The sequence below is a fragment of the Gymnoscopelus braueri genome (genome assembly GCF_963280865.1).
Source record: "Gymnoscopelus braueri genome assembly, chromosome: 19".
Lineage (NCBI taxonomy): Eukaryota > Metazoa > Chordata > Actinopteri > Myctophiformes > Myctophidae > Gymnoscopelus > Gymnoscopelus braueri.
In genome coordinates this window covers 6,685,829-6,709,367 of record NC_137621.1, presented here as the reverse complement: position 1 = coordinate 6,709,367, position 23,539 = coordinate 6,685,829, and the positions used below count along the sequence as shown (strand labels likewise).

General features: G+C 38.5%; 1 protein-coding gene across 2 annotated transcripts; it reads left to right on the top strand.

Annotated features, from left to right (window-relative positions):
* The first annotated feature begins 1,379 nt into the window (after positions 1-1,379).
* Positions 1,380-9,013, top strand: LOC308073914 (uncharacterized protein). 2 transcript variants are annotated; one of them, XM_080413195.1, is made up of 3 exons: positions 1,380-1,524; positions 6,381-6,976; positions 7,612-9,013. In XM_080413195.1, exons 1-3 carry the CDS (start codon positions 1,448-1,450, stop codon positions 7,794-7,796), a joined length of 858 nt encoding a protein of 285 aa, XP_080269321.1. In that variant the 5' UTR covers positions 1,380-1,447; the 3' UTR covers positions 7,797-9,013. The 2 variants fall into 2 exon arrangements, with proteins under 2 accessions (XP_080269321.1, XP_080269320.1); XM_080413194.1 differs by lacking the exons at positions 6,381-6,976; positions 7,612-9,013 and adding an exon at positions 2,923-3,259 and having other exon boundaries at positions 1,380-2,090.
* Positions 9,014-23,539: the final 14,526 nt, after the last annotated feature.

The window sequence follows — 23,539 nt, the reverse complement described above, 5'->3', positions numbered from 1 at the left end:
TTACTGGGGTATTTCCAATTTTCAGCACTTTTACTTCTACTCCTCTACATCTCAGAGGCAAATATTGTACTTTTACTCCACTATAATTATTTGAAAACTTTAGTTACTAGTTACTTTGTAGATTTTGATTATTATCACAAAACATACATGAACCACTTCAGCCCTATATACATTTCGGCCATTCGAAAATAGCCGATCTACAAGCTCACAATCCGACGCATTGTGAGTTTGTAGATCGACTATTTTCAAAGGATTTTGATTTGAAAACTTGTGAAGTGGGACATTCTGCAGAATGAGTACTTTCTACTTTTGATACATTAAGTACATTTTGATACCAATAATTTTGTACTTTTACTCAAGTAAATTTTGAATTCCGGACTTTTACTTGTAAGGGCGCGCTCCCACCGCACTTTTATTTTACCTCTGGGGCAGAATCTGCCAATGCTTTGTCAATGTAAATGCGTTGATTCACGCAAGAGCAGATTTTTCCGCTAGTCGCGCAGACCTTGTGTTTATCTGCTCTCCGCGACTAAGCATAAAACTGCTGGAGGCAGGCGCTGATTTTCTCCCTCTGTCCAATCGGGTGAGTCGAAGGCGGACCGTCTCAAGACTCAGGAAGCAACATGGTGCTCAAGGCAGCAGGCGGTGTGGGCTCGTGTGGGCTACGGGGACGGTCTTGAATGTGAGTGACAGGTGCGTCACAGAGTTTTTTTTAATCCGCTGGCTGCAAAAAACTGTGGCCGCGCACAACCTGCGTTTAACAGCGGCCAGCCAACTCTTGGTGGGAGCGCGCCCTAACAGAGTATTTCTACATTGCAGTATTGCTACTTTTACCTAAGTAAAAACATTTAGTACTTTTTCCACCACTGACTCAGGCCAGGTGCTTAAATCAGCCATCACCCACCACCACACATGTGAAATCGAGGAAATCGGCTGTGGTTTCTTAAAAAGAAAAAGGAAACAAAGACGGAAAGAAACATACTTCTGCTTCTTCATATTACACAAGTTTAAATGTTGATAATCCACTCAATACAAAACAATGTTTTAGGATTACTAAATACTATAATTATTTCTCCTTGAACTAGTGGTTGCGAGAGGTGAGAGGAGATCTTTGAGCGGCCTTTACAGAGCTTCTTGATCAGAGGTTTGACAACTAACATGAAAATATAATCTTCTTCTTCAAGTAGATTCAGGTGACAATGTACGACACATCATTTTGGAACCTTGCATTCTGTACTTTCACACACACACAGAAACATTTCTAAATATCTGTTGGCCAACATGAGTGTCATGTCATCACAGGAAATCAACCTACAGATTGACGTGTTACTGCATGAGGAACTGACAACCAGCACTGCTTGCTGCCCCACATACACACACCGAGACAGACAGACAGACAGACAGACAGAAGGGGCACCAAATAAACCAAGACCAAGTTTGCATCACAATGTGTGGGTTCAGATGGATTCCAGTGTGTTTATTTGTGCTGCTTGCAGTGGACCCCAGCCGCCCAGCTCTGGACCTGTACCGCAGAAGTGGAGATACCGTCAGCCTGCCGTTCGTCAACCGGCTACCTGACGGCGACCCCGGCTGCAATTCAACCACGTGGATTTATAGCCAACCTGATTCGGCGGCTGCCGTCATCTTGGCCCAGAAGGGCGCGATTGAAACGGGTCAAATAAAGCCGTCCAAAGCCAACAGGTTGAGTTTGGAGACGAACTGCTCTCTGACCGTCAAAGACGTCACGGCCGAAGATGTCGGCCATTATTACATTCGACAGTATCAAGATGGCGGCCGGCAACGTGGAGACGAACAACGCGTCGACCTGTCCGTACTGGCGGTGAGTGAGGTCACCGGAGGAAACGGGGGGACAGAAGGACGGCCACTACAGTGCTCTCTGATTGGATACGATGCAAGCTGTGGAGGTGCGAGTGTGAGCTGGGTGGATGAGGACGGTAACCTGTTGGCAGACAACTCTCAGAGGCCTGGATGTTCTACCAATCTGACCATCCACACACACCACCTCAGGAAGATCAGGTGTCAGGTGACTGTAGTGAAGACATTCATTGACCTCCCAGAAGTGGTGCAAGGTAACTAAGTACATTTACTCAATCAATACGTTATACTTCTTTCTACTGCAGACGCAAATATTGGATCTCTTTACTCCACCACAATTATTTGACAGCTGTAGTTGCTAGTTACTTTGCAGATTTTGTTTTAGTATTACAAAACATTAATTATATTCACTTAAAGAACAACTTTGGGTTTTTTTTACAACCAAGGTTTATGTTTTAGCTTGTTATTAAACTAAATAAAAGATGAGTGTTACAAATGTTTTCATTTACTGCTTTCTATAGTTTCAGCAATTTTCGCTATCTTTTTTACAGTGGGCGGGAGCATTCGGGCAGGTGGCTAAATATGTCTTTTTTTTACACAATAACCCAGCGATTTCTTTATTACTATTTACAGTAGCTCTTCTAGCCCACAATAACTCACATCTGGCCATCAAAGACCACGGGGCCTTTTTTATTGTGTAAAAAATACATATTTAGCCCCCATGCCCGAATGCCCACTGTAAAAAAAAGATCGCGAAAATTGCTAAAACTATAGAAAGCAGTAAATGATTTTTTTTTTAACACTCATCTTTTATTTACTTTAATTACAAGCTAAAACATAAACCTTGGTTGTAAAAAAAACAAAGTTGCCATTTTTTTAATAGTTCTGGTATTTGAAAATAGCGGATGTAGCCTACTGTATAAGCTCCTGTATCGGCCGAGAAGTGCAACACCCCGAGTTGGGACTAAACCCCCGATCTATGGCTCACTAATCCGGCCAACAACCCCCTAATATATTATATCCACACTAATAGACACATTATATACACACAAATATTGAGTTCTTCTTCCACCACTTGCATTCCAGGAGACATGATGACGACAGCGACTCCAACATCCAGTCCTTCCAGTGGAACAGCAGCTGTTGACCCTACGCCTGCCTCTTCCCCCTCCTCATCCTCCTCCTCTTCCTCCTCCTCCCCCTCTGTGCAGCCAGCCTGCTCTGATCATCTCTACGTGGTGGTGTTGGTGGTCCGTGTCGTAGGGACGGTTGTCATCATGGTCGCCCTCACTGTCACTCTGCTTGTCATCAGCAGACTGACGAAGAAGACACAGAACCCCGAAGCCACCAACCCGCTCTTTTGGAGTGCGAATTCTAACCCAGAACCTGAAGTTATGTGATGTTTTCTTGTTTATCCCTTTAAGACTGGGAACGCATCTGTGTGTCATTTTAAGATTTCTTTGGGCTATTCAAAATTAGCAGATCTACAAGCTCTGCCGCGCAATGAGCTTGTAGATCTGCTATTTTTTTTATTATTGTGAAAATGTGTGTACATTTTTTGAATACCTTTTTTTCTGTAGCGCACATTTTTAACGATGTTACAACTTCTGGGGGGTCCCTGGAACAAAATATTTTGAGATGGGGGGTCCGTGGCCAAAATTCATATAAGGGGTCCTTGACATGAAAAAGTTTGAGAACCACTGATTATAGCAAAAACTAGGATTTAGAAGACATTTGTAGAATCCCCCCAGAAGCAAAGATTTGAGTTAAAAATGTTTGCTTTAAAAAAAATATATATATATATTCAAAGATTTTTCAAAAATAGCAGATCTACAAGCTCAAGCTCATGAGCTTGTATATCTGCTATTTTTGAATAGCCAAAGAAATCTAAAAAAGACAGATTCTTTCCCGGTTTTAATGGGTTATGTTATAATCAGAACCACCCCTGGAGGTGGTGGTACGCCATAAAAACAAAACGTACAAAGAAAGAAAGTGTCACAGACTTTGCATGTCGTTAGCCTCATAGCATAATTGCCTAAGTCACTTTTTGGTCAAATTGACATTTTTGCCTAAATCTACTCTCATCACAGTGCTGCATCATTGTGCCTCATTGCCTATGTCCTAAGCCAATCACAATGCTCTTTACATTCCAAACTCACTTTCTGCATAAGTCAAAGAGATGACAGAAAGTGATTTTTGAATGTAACAAGAATTCTAATAGGACATAACAAGCACTTTTTGCCTAAGTCATCTCTTTGACTTAGGCAGAAAGTGTTTTTTTGTCTTTTCCGAAAACCTTAAAATATGACTTAGGCAAATATGCTATGATGAGGCTAACGATGTCTGGTCTAGATGTTGTATTTCTATGTTATGTTCATGTTCTAGTTGTTATGGTTCTATGTTCTTGAGTTCCCCAGCTGTATCTCATTTTCAAAAATGGAGATAGACATCATTTCACCAACTACAGACCAATTTCTCTACTGTCATAATGTTCTAAAATAATTTAAAAACTGTTTGTTAAGAGACTTGATCAGTTCATAGAAAAACACAATCTGTTGAGTAATCACCAATATGGTAAATAGGTCCACTTCTATGGCTGTGATGGAACTAGTGGAGGGAATTTCAACTGCTTTTGAAAAGGAGGAATATATGTGGGAGTGTTCATTGACTTGAAAAAAGCTTTTAACACCATAGATCACAACTCATTATTAAATAAACTGGAGAGATATGGTGTCAGAGGGATAGCCAACTCATGGATAAAGAATTACCTTGCTGATAGATATCAATGTGTTCAAATAAATAATGTAAAATCTGAATTAGAAAAAGTCACATACGGTGTCCCACAAGGTTCTGTTCTAGGTCCCAAATTATTCATATTATATAAATGATATTTGCAAGTGTCAACAATGTTAAAATATGTCTTGTTTGCCAATGATACAAACCTTTTTTGATCCGGGAAGAGTTTGGAGCAGCTCCTGAATGGTTTGACATTAACAAGTTATCATTAAATCTGACTAAAACAAAGTTCATAATGTTTGGCACTAGGAAAATCAACCATCAAGCTACAATTAAAATCAGTGGTATGGAAATAGAAAGAGTATATGAAAATACGTTTTTGGGTTTAATAATAGATGATAAACTATGCTGGAAATCACATATAAATAATGTAAAATTAAAAATGTCTAAAATTAATGCAAAATTACATAAAACTAAATATAACCGTTGTCAGAAATCACTGTATTTGCTGTATTGTTCACTCATAGTTCCATACATTACTTATTGTGTGGAGGTATGGGGAAACACATATAAAACTAATACAAACCCTTTTTTTATATTACAGAAGAGAGCTATAAGAATAATAAATAGATCAGAATATTATGAACCGTCGACATTCTATGACATAGTAGCTCAGAAAACAGTTTTATTGGCCTTCAAAGCACAACAGAAATTGCTTCCATGCTGCATTCAGAAATTGTTCCAAAGAAAACCGGTGTGAGCTGAGGGGTATACTTATGTTTGAAATTACTAAAAATAGAACAAACATTAAAGGGAGATGTACATTGGTTAAGGCTAGAGAAATATGGAATAGTTGTGATAACGACCTAAAAATGTGCAGTTCAATCTATAAATGTCAAGAAAAAGTTTAAAGATAATATAGTAGATAAATATAAAACTTCCTTATAAACCATAAAATAGTCAAAATTCTGTCTTTGTTTTGTCCCCCAGTCAGTGCTTGTCGAGTCATTGTTTGGTATTGCATCATGTTTAGTGTTGTATCTTGTTAGTTTGTGATGTCTGATGTCTTCTCTGTTATTTTTGTATTAAATCACCCATTCATGGGTTTTGAACTCTGCCTGCCTTGCTGTCCTTCCTGCATGTGGGTCCTCACCACACCACCAGAAAAGGAAAATAGACAATTCATTGAATTGAATACATAGGACAACAATGGAAACAAGCCCTCAGGGCTTTTTGTGTTATCGTTTTAGCATTGACTGCGTAATTGTACTCACTATTTTGCAATTTGTTAATAAAGTATTCAAACAATCAGTCAATACAAGCTCACAACGCGTCGCAATGTGACACGCTGTGACCTTGTAGATTAGGCAATTTTTGGGGGGTATTTTAGAAAGGATGTGAAAGTACAAGTTCTGAGTTCTGGGAATACCACCTCATAAGCAGGGCCCACATTAGATTAGAGATGGGGGGGGGGGGGGGTACACACAGCAAAGGTCGGACTGGATTGCCAGCCAAGGTGCCCAGACGGTTACGCCAAATATCTGGACCACACAGAAATATTTCTAAATATCTGTTGAACAACATGAGTTTCATCACAGGAAAACTGCAGAATGACGTGTTACTGCATGAGGAACTGACAACCACAGCACTGATTACTGCCTCACATACACACACCGAGACAGACAGACAGACAGACAGACAGACAGAAAGAAGGGACACCAAATAAACCAAGACCAAGTTCGCATCACAATGTGTGGCTTCAGATGGATTCCAGTGTGTTTATTTGTGCTGCTTGCAGTGGACCCCAGCCGCCCCAAAACACTGGACCTGTACAGCAGAAGTGGAGATACCGTCAGCCTGCCGTTCGTCAACCGGCTACCTGACGGCGACCCCGGCTGCGATTCAACCACGTGGATTTATAGCCAACCTGGTTCGGCGGCTGCCGTCATCCTGGCCGAGAGGGGCGCGATTGAAACGGGTCGACTAAAGCCTTCCAAAGCCAACAGATTGAGTTTGGAGACTAACTGCTCTCTGACCGTCAAAGACGTCACTGCCGAAGATGTCGGCTTTTATGTCATTCGACAGTTTCCTATTGGCAGGCAGCGTTTAGACGATCAACGCGTCGACCTGTCCGTACTGGCGGTGAGTGAGCTCACCGGAGGAAACGGGGGGACAGAAGGACGGCCACTGCAGTGCTCTCTGATTGGACAAGATGCAAGCTGTGGAGGTGTGAGTGTGAGCTGGGTGGATGAGGACGGTAACCTGTTGGCAGACGACTCTCAGAGGCCTGGATGTTCTACCAATCTGACCATCCACACACACCACCTGTGCATGAAGATCAGGTGTCAGGTGACTGTCAGCGGAGAAGTGAAGACATTCATTGACCTCCCAGAAGTGGCGCAAGGTAACTAAGTACATTTACTCAATCGATACGTTATACTTCTTTCTACTGCACTGACGCAAATATTGGATCTCATTACTCCACCACAATTATTTGACAGCTTTAGTTGATATAGTTACTTTGCAGATTTAGATTAGTATTACAAAATATTAATTACATCCACTTTTTTATTGTTTGGGTATTTGAAAATAGCCGATGTATAAGCTCACACCGTGTTGCAATGCGACAGTTGTGAAATGAGACATTCTGCATAATGAATACTTTTACGTTTGGTACTGTAATTATAGTGTGATGCCAATACTTATTGGCATCACACTTATTTAAAAAAATATATATATATATAAAATAAACCCCCTCACTCAATAGAAGGCCAGTGTCAGTCACCAAAACCAAGGACGGGTGTTTTCAATGAATCTAACATGATTAAAATGAAGTTTCAAGTTACAATGGGTTTGTATAGGAAGGGGGCGTGTCAAATGAATATAAAATATCTAAATACTGAATCAAGCAACTTAAAAACTGCTGGTGTTTCTAACAAAAGCCTGAGTAGACGTTAAAATGACCCCAGACATGTTTGAAAGTGAAATATCCCTTTCAGTAGCAAATATTGATGATTTCTTCCACTACTTGCATTCCAGGAGACATGACGACAACAGCGACACCAGCCTGCTCTGATCGTCTCCACGTGGTCACGTTGGTGGTTCGTGTCGTAGGGACGGCCGCCATCATGGTCGCCCTCACTGTCACTCTGGTAGTCATCAGCAGACGGACGAAGACACAGACCCGCCCAGCCACCGATCCCAACGCTGTGACGGAAGTCTAATGCAGGCTTTTTTTGGAGCAACTAGTTGTTAACTAGTTGTACGAGCTCTTGTTTTATTGTTTTATTGGATCTTGTTTATTCAATACACTCATTTGTTTTAGCTCTTGCTCATTTGATTTTCCTATTTGTCTCATCTGTATAAGAAAGTAGCTATAGCTGATATATTTCACTTTTACCTTAGCGCTAGGTATACTCTTAGTTGCTTGTTTTAGAAGAGAATGCACTTAAGATTTCTGGTGATTAGTAGTTTCGTTCCCTACCTATGTTGAATGTACTTATTGTAAGTCGCTTTGGATAAAAGCGTCTGCTAAATGACTGTAATGTAATGTAATGAGTACGAACTAAGGTTAACCCAGAACCTTCCATAACCTAAAACCTTTCAGCTCTGTGATGGTTCTTTGTTTACTAAATAAGAAAAAAAAACAATGGGTTTTCTCAGTGGAGTGCTAGACCCAAAATCCAGTATACACCTCAAAAGTAGGAATTGAAAAGATTTTTTCAATTCCTACTTTTGAGGTTCTTTGTTTACGTTTCCTTTATAATCAAGATCTACAAGCTCACGAAGCGTCGTAATGTGACGCGTTGTGACCTTGTAGATTGGCTATTTCCGCTATTTAAAAATGTTAAGCATACGTTCTGAGTTCTGGGGTTAATCCCCAGAAGTGGACCATACCAGCCCTGGCGAAAAAGGATAGTCATTTTGTATTTTAAAACAAAATGCCAGACACCAGAGGGTTTTAATACCAACCTCCATGAGTACGGCCACAATTTGGTTCTGAGCTCAGATGTAAAGGAGTAGAAGTACAAAGTATAAACCATTGAATTACCCCTGTAAAGTAAAAGTACCTTTTTTTTGTTTTGTTAAAAAGGTTACAGTACTATATTTTGATAGTAATCATTGCTACAGAGTGTTTTTCCGGTCACAGGGGTCTCTCCAACTCTTTAGTTAACATAATATAATACATTTTCAGGTAGGTGACAAATTTTAAGCCAATCAGCATTTTCTGTTAATAAAGAGCTGGAAAGAGACCAGGGAGACTCCTTTTACTGAACAGACACTCTATAGTAATGAGTACTATCAGAATATAGAGCTATTTAACACTTATTTTAACCAAAGTAAATAGCTTACCCTACCTTTAAAGGTAGGGTAGGTGATACTTTTTGGCTAAAACTAAAAGTTAGTGTCGAAGTGTCCTTAAGCAAGACACAAGCCTTGCATGGTTTCCTCCGCCATCGTTGTGTGAATGTGTGTGTGAATGGGTGAATGTAATGCCCAATCTATGTAGAGCACAAAGCGCTATATAAATGCACCATTTACCATTTACAATAAAGTTTGGGTTTATAAAAAATAAATTACTTTACCTTCTTTATTGTATAGGTATATGGGTCAATTTTGACCCGTAACACCACAGATCACTCACAGTCACTATTGTTAACAATATTAACAATTTTAAAGTGTTCTAGTATTAGTCTATTATAGCCAGATAACATCATTATCCATTGTCTTCATTATAGGAAATGTAATGAGTGAATTTTAAATAGTGTTTACATGGACATGACTGCATAACAAGTCAGCTATGACGTGGGGGAGAACAAAAATAGAAAATTATGAGTATTTTGAGTCAAATTTGACCCGCTGTACACCAAAAGCGTCAGCAGGTTTCTAACACAGTGCAATTAAGGGTTAAAATGTACTGGTTATTTTGAGAATAGTGACCCAGACAGGCAGTTATAGGGAGCTGAGCTGTGAGTCACACTGACCTGGCAGTATAATGGCCACATTGTGGATGAAAACACACTGTTTGTGATGGATATGATCGACTGTCGGGTGAACATCTTGTTGGACTTGTGTTGTCCAAAACTGTTACCTTTCAGGAAGTGGAAAAAGGGACCTGTGTTATAATCAGTGGTGTAAAAGTAACTAAGTACATTTACTCAAGCACGGTACTTAAGTACAATTTTGAGGTATTTTGTTTACTTTACTGGAGTATTTCAAATTTTCAGTACTTTTACTTCTACTCCATCTCAGAGGCAAATATTGTACTTTTACTCCACTACAATTAGTTGAAAACTTTAGTTACTAGTTACTTTGTAGATTGTGATTATCATTACAAAACATACGTTATTAACCACAGCCCTATATACATTTTGTTCATTTGAAAATAGCCGATCTACAAGCTCACAACGAATACGGGTCCATTTGAGAGTGCCGGACCCGTATAGAGGGTCCACTTGGTTCCATTCGTAAACTCTCAGAGTTACAGACCCATAAGGTTCTATTTGGTTTCCCAACTATCAATCATTTATCTGGGGACCCCCTGGAACCCCCTCAAGGACCGCTAGGGTTCCGCAGGCCCCGGGTTGGGGACTCGTGACCTATGCACTGACTGGTTGATCCACCAGGCACCCTGTCATCCAGACTGTCCATTGGCATGACATTTTTTACTTAAGTAAAAGTATCAATACCACAATGTAGAAGGACTCTGTTACAAGTAAAAGGCCTGTGTTCAAAATGTTACTTGAGTAAAAGTACAAAAGTATTGGCATCAAAATATACTTAAAGTACCAAAAGTAAAAGTACAAAAATGTTTGAAAATAGCCGATCTACAAGCTCACAACGCGTCGCATCGCGACACGTTGTGAGCTTGTAGATCGGCTATTTTCAAATACCCTATGTTTAAAATAGGGCTAAAGTGGTTAATGTATGTTTTATAATGTAATAATTTACATCTGCAAAGTAACTAGTAACTAAAGTTTTCAAATAATTGTAGTGGAATAAAAGTACAATATTTGCCTCTGAGATGTAGTGGAGTAGAAGTAAAAGTATTGGCATTTGGAAATACTCAAGTAAAGTACAAATACCTCAAGATTGTACTTAAGTACAGTACTTAAAAATGTACTTAGTTACTTTCCACCACTGCTAGAAACTAATGGAAAGAATATTGAGGGATTAATTGAGTGAAATAGCTGCTGCAGAGAGAACGCTTTTCTATTGATCTCACAACCAGCACTAAAGGTAGGGTAAGGGATATTTCTTTGTTAAAACATGTGTTAAATAGCTCTATATTCTGATAGCACTCATTGCTATAGAGTTTTTGTTCATTAACAGGAGTCTCCATGTCTCTCCAGCTCTTTAGTAAACAGAAAATGATTTTTTTTTCAGGTCGGGACACAAACGAGAGAACTCATGCAGGATACAGGTTGAACAAGTGTAATTGAAAGGAGGGATCATGACATAAAGAAACGAGCAGACACATTTGTAACTGGAACACTCTAAAATCAGGGGTCATCAATATGTCCGTACACGGACAAATGTGTCCGTGGCAAAGACATGGTCTTGTCCGTGGCCGATTTTTTATTTACACACCATTATAATGTTCCTATTTTGATCATAAGACCCAATAACTGAATGTCAAGTCTCCAGGTTTTCTTCAGAACATGTATGACTCTGATTTACCATGACACTATACAGTATTATGACACATTAGGAGTCCTACAATGGTTCTCAAATGTTTTATTTGTAAGGACCCCCATAACTCTGAGAGTGTACAAATGGAACCAAACGGACCCGTAAGGGTCCGTTTGGCTCCATTTGTACACTCTCAGAGTTACAGACCTGTTATATGGTCATTCAGGGCTAGCTCTTTATGTGTTTCTGGTAATATTGTTGTCCACTCATTTTGTACTGTATGTCTGTGGCAAAAAAATGACATGTCCACCACAAAACAGCATGGTGATGACCCCTGTATAAAATTGAAGCTGATAAATGGGTATTCTCTCCTGATAGGTATTGACAACCCACTTGAAACTGTATTTTCTGTATTTTAGAGCTGGAGAGACTTGGGAGACACCTGTTACTGAACAAACACTCTATAGCAATGATTACTATCACGATATAAGAGCTTTGACTTTTTCCACAAAACCCTTTTTGATTTGATGCATGTATAGACACCAACGTCTAGTAGGCTACAGAGCTACTGTATATATTGTCAATAATTCTCCTGTCCTACTGTTTATGTACATCTGTTGATCTTCAGTCTATACTGTACAGCCATCTAGTGGTCAAACATGGTAATTGTCACCTGGTAAGTTACTTTGGCTTTGTTTTAAAGTAAAGTACTTGATGTAATGTAGACGGAAGTTTGATGGGATGCATTGAAGAAAGATAGAGGGCCATGTATGTGTATGAATTAATAATAAAATCCTATTTCATTTTATTTTATCATTGCAACCTGTCAGATAATTAGTTTGTCTAGGAAACATGTCACATGTTGTTTTTTGATCTCTTGTTTTTTCCGTTGTGTCGTTTTTATTGAGGTATAGTGTTTCATAAACATTTTAAGGTCAACAAATGTATATGTATGTGTCCACACTGACCCCCATCTGAAAAGATGTTGTGCCAGGGACCCTCATACAAGATTTATTATGTTTTATTTGATTTTTCATACACATTTTTTTGTTGTTGAATATATCACTGATTGATTGGTTGAATAGTTTATTTAGAGGTTTGTAAAAACCTTCAAAAGAAAAAAAAACACATGAAAGTACAGTTTAGATACATAGATACAAGGTCAACTAAAAAGGATTAAAAAACCCATGAAAGACATTTGTTTCAAATGGAGTCCTTTTGTACTCAATTCATAGTGACATTACATGACAGACAGATATACACTACTATGCACAACATTTTTTTCACTTTTTCACATAGGCCTAAAGGCCCTTCAACAGTGTACAAATGTCACAGGACCAGTGGTGGAAAGTAACTAAGTACATTTACTTAAGTACTGTACTTAAGTACAATTTTGAGGTATTTGTACTTTACTTGAGTATTTACAATTTCCAATACTTTTACTTCTACTCCACTACATCTCAGAGGCAAATATTGTACTTTTACTCCACTACATTTACTTGAAAACTTTAGTTACTAGTTACTTTTCAGATATAAACTATGATATAATGAAACATAAATTAACCACTTTAGCCCTATTTTATACCTATAGGCTATTTGAAAATAGCCGATCTACAAGCTCACAACGCGTCGCATCGCGACGCATTGTGAGCTTGTAGATCTGCTATTTTCAAATATTTAGTAGGCTACTTTTACTTTTGGTACTTTAAGTACATTTTGATGCCAATACTTTTGTACTTTTACTCAAGTACATTTTGAATTCTGGACTTTTACTTGTAACAGAGTATTTCTATATTACAGTATTGGTACTTTTACTTAAGTCAATAATTTAAGTACTTTTTCCACCACTGCAAATGTCACAGGACCCATTCAAAGCCACAGCAGCCAGAAAAACACAAAACGAAAGCAGCGTCAAAACAAAACCAAACATGCTACATAAGACAAAACAAAAGAGGAACACAAAAAAACACCAAACCACCTGACAGGCAGTCATCATAGATAGTTTAGTTAAGAACATAAGTTACCATGGTGTCAATCATACTTTCAAAAGCAGCAGTTTCTCCTGTCACTCTGTAGAGTCTGGCATAATTATGTGGACTCTTCTAGTTAAGCAGACGGTGGAAAGTAACTAAGTAGGCCTATTTACTCAAGTACTGTAATTATAAGTACAATTTTGAGGTACTTTTTTACTTTACTAGAGTATTTCCAATTTTCAAGACTTTTACTTCTACTCCACTACATCTCAGAGGCAAATATTACTAGTTACTTTGCAGATATAAATGATCATATTAAAGAACATACATTAACCACTTTAGCCCTATTTTATACCTAGGCTATTTGAAAATAGCCGATCTACAAGCTTGTGAGCTTGTAGATCTGCTATTTTCAAACATTTGACTATTTTTACTTTTGGTACTTTTTAAGTACATTTTGATACCAATACTTTTGTACTTTTACTCAAGTAAATTTTGAATTCCGGACTTTTAATTGTAACAGAGTACTTCTACATTGCAGTATTGATACTTTTACTTAAGTAAAACATTTCAGCACTTTATATAAATAAAGTACAAGAGGGAAGCACACAAATATTTTCATGTCAAGGACCACCAAATTAATATTTGGCCCGGACCTCCATCTGAAGGATTTAAAAAAAAATACATACATATATTAATAATAATAATTATGCCTGGGATCCCCATAAGAGATTAGTACACGTTTCCACTGTGATTTATCAACACAATAGAAAGTAACCAATCTACAAGCCCAAAACACGCTATGAGCTTGTAGATCGGCTATTTTTTGAACGTATCAAATAAGGTTAACGTGGTTAAACTGTTCCTCATTTTTTGCTGTGGACCCCCTGGAATCCGCTCAAGGGCCCCTGGGGGTCCCCAGACCCCACTTTGAGAACCACGTAGGCCTACTGCTCTAAAAATTACTTCTACTTCTTTTGGCTAAAGATGACAATAAAAAAAACGAATGAATGAATGAATTAATATTTTTTAAATAAATGAATTAATGAGGCCTAGCCGTAGAAAACGACTCTCGTAGATGTATTTTATGATTCTGACATTTTCAATCTATGTCAGAGTTGTATTCTACGGCTAAATGAGGCCCACTATTTTTACCTACACTCTAAACTCCGGGTGCCAGAACGTGACGTGTATGACCTCTCCTTCTTTAGTTCTCTCTAACATAGCCTTGCTTTGTGTCAGCTGATAGTAGTCACGTGACTCATACAGTCACATGACTGATAAGTCACATGACTGCCAGTGAATGAGGCTGATTGTTATGCATTGACTTATCTTCGTATTTGTACATAAATAACTTTAGATTTAATTCAGAGAGCCGATTGTATGAATTATAAGTTACAGTATAAGAACATTACAATTCCCCCTGTAATGTTATACAAGACTGACCCACAATAGTTTGTTGTGGATATTTATTATTTAAAATCATATTTTTATGATATTTTTACATTGGATTATTTATTTTTAGTATCATGTCATGCATGCATTCATGACTTATTAAAGCTGATATATTTAGCATCAACAGGTCAAACCACACATTATTATCTGAAGACAGACAGACAGAGCTGGTGCTTTCACTTGTGAGTCACACATCCTGCAGTGTGTGCGTGCGCGTGCGCGTCTACGGTGCATGTGTGCGGGGGATGCGTGGCGTGTGTGTGCGTGTAGTGTGTATGGGTGCTGCTGGGTGGGTGTTGTTTCACTTGTTTTTGTGTGTGTGTGTGTGTGTGTGTGTGTGTGTGTGTGTGTGTGTGTGTGTGTGTGTGTGCGTGTGTGTATGGGTGCTGCTGAGGTAGCCATGGTTCACATGACGCTTGACAGTCATGTTTCAGGGCTAACACAGCTCCACAGTGCGCAGTAGTGGAAGAGGCAGAAGGAGGCATTGATCGGTTCATTTCAGTGTGATGATGATGATGATGAAGGAGTGCTATCTATCCTCATAATAAGAGGCAGACAGACGGACAGGGTGAGTCTATAGATCTACTATCACGGACATATACACATTTATGTATTCATGCATGTCGGGGAATCAATACAGGCTGTTCTCACTGTTTACCGTTACTATTTCAGCTGGTTTTTTTTTGCCACTATTTTCTTGTAAAACAAGCGAAAATAACCGATCTTCAAGCTCACAACGCGTCACACCGCGTATTTCATACCATCTTGCATCAAGGATCCATTCTTTATGCTTTTATACCTGCTGAGTTGAATACTCTTGACTTGTGTTGTTTTGTTTGTTATCAGTGTTAATTTCTCTTGTTTGTTTGTTTACATGTTTTTGTCACATTTGACATTGTTTGCAGTGGTGGAAAAAGTACTCAAATTCTTTACTTAAGTAAAAGTACCAATACTGCAATATAAAAATACTCTATTACAAGTAAAAGTCCAGAATAAAAAAAATACTTGAGTAAAAGTACAAAAGTATTGGCATAAAAATGTACTTAAAGTACCAAAAGTAAAAGTACTAAATATTTGAAAATAGCCGATCTACAAGCTCACAACGCGTCGCGATGCGACGCGCTGTGAGCAATATTTACCTCTGAGATGTAGTGGAGTAGAAGTAAAAGTATTGGAAATTGGAAATACTCAAGTAAAGTACAAATACCTCAAAATTGTACTTAAGTACAGTACTTGAGTAAATGTACTTAATTACTTTCCACCACTGCATTTGACATTGTGTGGTTGATGTGGTTGTTGTGTTGTTGTGTGTCTACACACATTGTCTTTAGGACATCCCTCAAAAACGACATATCAAGGGTTGTTATTAATTCCTTCTATCATATAGCCTGCTGTATTCTGCACTTAATTGTGTGCATGTTTACATTTTTACACAAACATAGAACATACTGTAGTACATAGCCTGTAGTAGGCTGGTTTCTGTTTCATGTTCTTATGTATAGGTCTAGGTTCCATGTGATGTAAACCTCTAGCGCTCTAGACCCATTGTTGACCTGTCTGTCCAGTATAAAATGCTGGATGAGTGAGAACTTTCTTAAGCTAAATGAGGATAAAACAGAAGTTCTCATAATTGGCTCCAGTGAGCAGAGAGAATCAATAACAAGTAGACTTGGTAACCTGGCTGTAGAAAGTAACACCACAGTAAAGAACCTGGGGGTGATTATCGATTCTGAATTGAATTTCAATACACACATTAATCATGTCACCAAGATTGCTTTCTTTCATCTTAGAAATATTGCACGAATTAGAGATTATCTGTCGTTAGACGATGCAAAAACGCTGATCCACGCTTTTGTTTTCTCTCGGCTTGATTACTGCAACGCACTCTACTCTGGCCTGCCAAAGAAAACAACTGACAGATTACAACTTGTTCAAAATGCGGCAGCCAGAATTTTAACTAAAACCAGGATGAGAGAACATATCACTCCAGTTCTAGCTTCACTACACTGGCTCCCGGTTGTTTTTAGGATTGATTTTAAAATTCTTTTAATAGTTTATAAAGCTCTAAATGGTCTGGCACCTTCCTACCTCTCCGACTGCCTAGAGAGATATGTTCCAAACCGGGCCCTCAGGTCTTCAAGTGCTGACCTGCTCGAGGTGCCTACAATGACATATAAAAAATACGGTGAAGCAGCATTCTGCTTTTACGGACCGACAGTGTGGAATAAACTCCCACTACACTTAAGACAGGCAGCCTCTGTCGATAGCTTTAAAGCACAGCTCAAGACCTATTACTTCACTCTTGCTTTTAGCTGATTCTTTGGTTGATTTTTAATTCCTCACTGTATTCCCTATTTTAATGTTGTTTTATGCCTTTGCTTTTGTTTTGTGTGAGTGGAAGAGAAAGTCACGGTAGTTAAAAGACAAGAGTCTGATAACTCCATCCGGAGGATTTAGTGAATTATCCTCTGGGGCACGTCGACACGTGGTGGACCCTCCAGGGCAGATCCTTTTGTCTATGTTTATTCTATATATCTTGTATAACCCCGATATCATTCTCAGGGGTGTACGGTGTGTGGTTTGGATGTGATAAGTTAGCAGATCCCCTGGGCTAGTCCACACGTGGTAAACATGGTGAAAATATATTACTAAGGTGTAATATTACTAAGTGAAAATATATTACTAAGGTGTAATATTGACAATTGTGTGAAGATATATTACTAAGGTACACAAGGTACACATGTAATATTGGCAATTGTGTGTGTTGTAGTTGTGTTGTGGCGAGGGCCACTGCATTTTACTGCATTTTACTGCTTTTATTTTATTTTATTTTATTTTTAGCACGTCGACACGTTGTGGACCCTCCAGGGCAGATCCTTTTGTCTATGTTTATTCTATATATCTTGTATAACCCCGATATCATTCTCAGGGGTGTACGGTGTGTGGTTTGGATGTGATAAGTTAGCAGATCCCCTGGGCTAGTCCACACGTGGTAAACATGGTGAAAATATATTACTAAGGTGTAATATTACTAAGTGAAAATATATTACTAAGGTGTAATATTGACAATTGTGTGAAGATATATTACTAAGGTACACAAGGTACACATGTAATATTGGCAATTGTGTGAAGTGTGGATATTTCTTTAGCTGTGTTGTAGAGGACAGTGGTCACTACATTTAAGTTATATCCATTTGTGTTGTAGTTGTGTAGTGGCGAGGGCCACTGCATTTTACTGCATTTTACTGCTTTTATTTTATTTTATTTTATTTTTGTTTGCTTTATTGTTAAATTGGTTCTAACTGTAATTGTATCCTTGCTCTGTAAAGCACTTTGAGCTGCATTTCATGTCATGAAAGGTGCTATACAAATAAAGTTTATTATTATTATTATTATTATAAGTTGTTCCCACCAAATGCTACAGGAAAAAGTGCATTCCTAATATGCATGCAGATGCAGAGATGTTGGCATGTAGTCCTTACAGGACGAAATACAGATATTTCAGGGATTACAATGATATATAGTATATACAGAGATTACAAATGCATTTATATTTCATGAGCATTGAATCCTCGACAGAGTAAATGTGTGAACTACATCATTACATTACATTACATTACATTACATTACATTACAGTCATTTAGCAGACGCTTTTATCCAAAGCGACTTACAACAAGTGCATTCAACATAGGTGGGGAACGAAACTACTAATCACCAGAAGCATTAAGTGCATTCTCTTCTAAAACAACAACAGGTGTGGCTCAGAAGCAGTCCTGTACTTACTGTAACTGTGTGTGTGTGTGTGTGTGTGTGTGTGTGTGTGTGTGTGTGTGTGTGTGTGTGTGTGTGTGTGTGTGTGTGTGTGTGTGTGTGTGTGTGTGTGTGTGTGTGTGTGTGTGTGTGTGTGTGTGTGTGTGTGTGTGTGTGTGTGTGTGTGACCACTTTGATGAGCACACCATCATCTCACATTGTGTAATAGTGAGTCATCTGTATTATTAGTGAGTCTTCATGAGGATCATTAGTGAGTTTTCACATGCATTGTTAGTGAGTCTTCAGGTGAATACTGTGGATAGAGAGTTTTCATGTGGATTATGAGTAAGCCTTCACTTGTAGAGACTGATCTAAGACCAGGGTACTGTTGACAGTGTGTCACAGGGTTTCTGCTGGTCCTTTTGGTGCCCTACAGTGAGGTTGGGTGCCCTACATTAAAGGAGAATTTTGGACTAAGGTTTTCTTACCTTTTCTATGATGTTATGATATCCTAGGATGAATGGTACAGTAGAAAAATGTCATAACTCCATCCCGGGTCCGCCACAGCTTTAAACGTACGCGGATAGGCCTTGCGCTAGATCGCGTATTTTAATAGTTTTTTTTTTTTTTTTTGAGATCTGACGTTCATAGTGACAGAACACTGTAAAAAAAAAAAAAAAAACAGAAGTCTCGCTAGACGAGATTGAAATCTCGAGATTTCAATCTTGTCTAGCAAAACTTTTTTTTTTGCTTAGTGCTTTGTGGAGCCTTTCAGTGTTTCACAGTGTTAAATTTAACTCTGTGTTAAAGCTGCACTGTGTAACTTTCATGTTCCACCCCGGATTTGAACCTGGGTCTCCTGTGCAGGGGTTAGGGGTCAGCTAATTAAGCCTGCCTGGCTGCTTGCTGCCTGCTTGCCCGTGATGGAGATGGAACACATTTCACTCACTTCTTTACACCTGTAAACCAGTGATGAGACAATGAGGTTGATTCAGATTCTGATACATTGAATTTGTTTGATCTTGAAGGTGAACACCCAGTGACAGAGCGTCACACTTCAGCGCTCTGGACACGCCCACAGTTTTTTGTTGTTGTTGTTGGTGGAGTGCTCATTGTGCTTCAATAAGCGATTCTACACAAATGCCTTCTAAATCAGTAGTTCTCCAACTTTTTGGGGCCAAGGACCCCCAAAATAATATGCATTTTTGCCGGAGACCTGTGTGCTCTCCCGGTTTTATTAAGCAGACGATACTTTAACTTTTTCTAAATCCCAACAGTATTCTGAAATTGCGTATGTTTCTATATCAGTGGTTCTCAAACTTTTTCATGTCAAGGACCCCCAAACTATATGTATTTGGCCGCCGACCCCTATCTCAAAATATGTTGTTCCAGGGACCCCCCAGAAGCAAAGATTTGAGTAAAAATGTTCGCTTTAAAACAATATATATTCCAAGATTTGCACACATTTTCACGATTTCTCAAAAATAGCAGATCTACAAGCTCGTAGCGCGGCACTCGGTGCCACGCTATGAGCTTGTAGATCTGCTATTTTTATATAGCCAAAGTGTAAAATAATGCTTTTTAGCTCAAATCAAAAAGTGACACAGATGCGTTCCAGGTCTTAAGTCGGTTAATTCATGCCCCTGTTTTTGCCGAAACTGGGAACGAGGTCAGTGGAGCTCCCTATGGTGTTGGCGTTTCTCACTCTAGTGAAGTAGTCTGACAGGTACGTGGGCACTGAGTATCTTGTAGACCAGGCCCATTGCACGTTGCTGTACTCTGTCCTCTACCCTGAGCCATCCCAGCCTAGCATAATGAGCAGGGGTTAGGTGAGGTCTAGTAGTAGTCTGATTAGTTTGTTTTGAGAGGTCTGTCTGTGGTTTGGATTTTAGTGCCCTTTGAGGTGTGTGTGTGAGCGCTCTCCTCCGCTCATAAAACGCTCATAAAACGCTCATAAAACGCTCATTAAACCCTCACTGTGGATATGTAATGGGTAAAGGCAAATACTAGAGCAGCTAGAACAGGCAGGTTAAGTTGAGAAAATTACAGCACTTTACTGTGTCGTATCACAATATTATGATATCCTAAATCATAATAATACGACCGTAGTCTACTATCACAATGTGGATATAATAATCAACTTTAGTGTCACATCGAGTGGGAGACATTTGTTTTTGCATATTGCTCCATTATTTCTGTCGTTTTCCAGAAAGGGAGAAGAGTGGTAACACATGAGTAGGTCCACATAGCAGCGGACCGTACATGTACTGTATGTACATGAGATAATGCAAAGAAAAAGTATCAACACATTGTCAGGTCCATAAGGCAGAACCTTCACTGGTAATAATCCACATGGCCTCAAGGCATACATTAATATCAACATGCTGCCCTACTTTGAAGTTTCATAACTTTAAATGCAGTGTATACCTGCTTAACCTAGCAGACAAGACCTTGTTGAATCAAGCGCTACAATTCTCCACTACAATTATTTGACAGCTTTAGTTACTTTGTAGATTTTTATTATTATTACAAAACATACATTAACCACTTCAGCCCTATATACATTTCGGCCATTTGAAAATAGCCGATCTACAAGCTCACAATGCGTCGTGATGCGACACATTGGGAGCTTGTAGATCTGATATTTTCAGAAGATGTTTTTATACATTTGAAAACATGTGAAATAGGACATTGTGCATAATGAGTACTTTCTACTCTTGATACTTTAAGTACATTTTGATACCAATACTTTTGTACTTTTACTCAAGTAAATTTTTTAATTCCAGACTTGTAACAGAGCATTTCTACATTGAAGCATTGATACTTTTACTTACGTAGAAAAAATGTGAGTACTTTTTCCACCACTGTTCATAACTACAGTAGTAGTTTAGCTCTATAAGCGGATAATGAGGCATTCAGCTATGTGACAGGCCTGTGAGAGTCACTCTTCAAACACTTGTGACATCTTAATGCTGGAGTGCAAAGTCAAACACTGTAGTTCTCCCAGGCAACCTCAACAACAGTGAACCCCCAGATAGGACTGTCACCATTACACATTTAAGTTGACAATTAATTGTCACTCAAATAATTGTGTTTAACGATTTAATTGTGTGTCTGGCCATTGAACATTGGAACATATGAAGCCTTTTAGGCTTCGTAATAAAAAAATGCACAGGACAGATATGACAAATAACTGAAACATACAAAGACATTATTGACATATTTAATAATTTTATACAAAAGCTGAAATAGCTGATCTACAAGCTTACAAAGCGTCACTTCGTGACGCGTTGTAAGCTCGACCGCGGAAGTCACAAACGTATCGTCCAGACTTGTGAGGTGCACCGTTGCTATCAAATGGGGCTCCGTGGCCTAATGCATATCAAGCTGAGGGTCCTCAGAAAAGGTTGGTTGAGTATCACTGCTATAGAACCACAGCATAAAAATCTCCTCTTATGGGGGTCCCTGGCATATATTTTTAATGGGGTTCCGTGGGCCAATATGCATTCATTTGGTGGTCCTTGACATGAAAATGTTTGTTGTTTTATTTCTCCATACAGTATGCCTGTAGAAATGGAAATTCTATCCGGGAACGCATCTGTGTCACTTTAGATTTCTTTGGGTATTCAAAAATAGTAGCTGCTAAAAGAATAGCCAAAGTATAACATATGGTTTAAGTGGTTAAAATGTCTGTGTGACGCTAATTTTGTGTCAAGGGCCACTGGTGGTCCCCGGACCACTGGTTGAGAACCAATGCTGTAAGTAATGGATCATGTTTCACTGGAAGAAGAAGTGCCTGTAGTTTTTCTACCCATGTTTCTTTATGATGACACTTCCCCATTCCTCTGTCCTCTAGGCTGTGTCTAGAATAGACCTTACTGTGTTACAGCCTTAACCCTTTAAGACCGGGAACGCATCTGTGTCATTTTATACATTTATTTGGCTATCCAAAAAATAGCAGATCTACAAGCTCGTAGATCTGCTATTTTTGTTTGTTTGTTTGTTGTGCAAATCTTTCTACAAATTCTACAAATGTCTTTTGTAGATTTTTTTTTAAAGACTTATGTTGCTATAATATCAGTGGTTCTCAAACTTTTTCATGTCAAGGACCCCCAAAATGATACGTATTTGGCCGCGGACCCCCATCTCAAAATATATTGTTCTAGGGACCCTCCTCTCAAAATATATTGTTCTAGGGACCCCCCTCTCAAAATATGTTGTTCCAGGGACCCCCCAGAAGCGAAGATTTGAGTAAAACCTGTTCGCTTTAAAAAATAATATATGTATTCAAGATTTGCATTTTGCACACATTTTCACGATTCTTTCCCCCCCAAAAAAATAGCAGATATACAAGCTCATAGCGCGGCACTCGGTGCCGCGCTATGAGCTTGTAGATCTGCTATTTCTTTTAATAGTCAAAGAAATGTAAAAATGACACACAGTCTTAATGGGTTAATGGAATGCATGGTTCCCACTGTTATTGGAACGGCTAAAGAAAGCAGAAGGACATCCATGGCATCATGTGCTCTCAGTCAGCTGTCTATGACTATTGGTTTATTGATTTAGTCTGTGGTGTAAAGTAACTAAGTACATTTACTCAAGTACTGTACTTTTTAGTACAATCTTGAGGTGTTTTTTTTTTTTTTTACTTTACTGGAGTATTTCCAAATTTTCAATACTTTTAATTCTACTCCACTCAAAGCCAAATATTTTACTTTTTACTCCACTAGAATAATTTGAAAACTTGAGTTACTAGTTACTTTTTACGATTTTGTTTATTATTACTTGTATTATTACTTGAGCTTGTAGATCTGCTGTTTTCAAAAGATTTTGATACATTTTATACATAATACCCTTGTGAAACGGGACATTCTGCATAATGAGTACTTTCTACTTTTGCTACTTTAAGTACATTTTGATACCAATAATACGTTTGTACTTTAACTCAAGTAAATTAAAAATTCCGGACTTTTACTTATAACAGAGTATTTCTGCATTGCAGTATTGATACTTTTACTTAAGTAAAACATTTGAGTACTTTTTCCACCACTGGATTTAGTTAGCTAGTTTTGGTTTAGATTTGAGGCTTTATTACAGAGAGGTCAATGTAGAGAGCAGTGGTTTTCAAACTTTTTTTGTCGGGCAAGTCAAACTC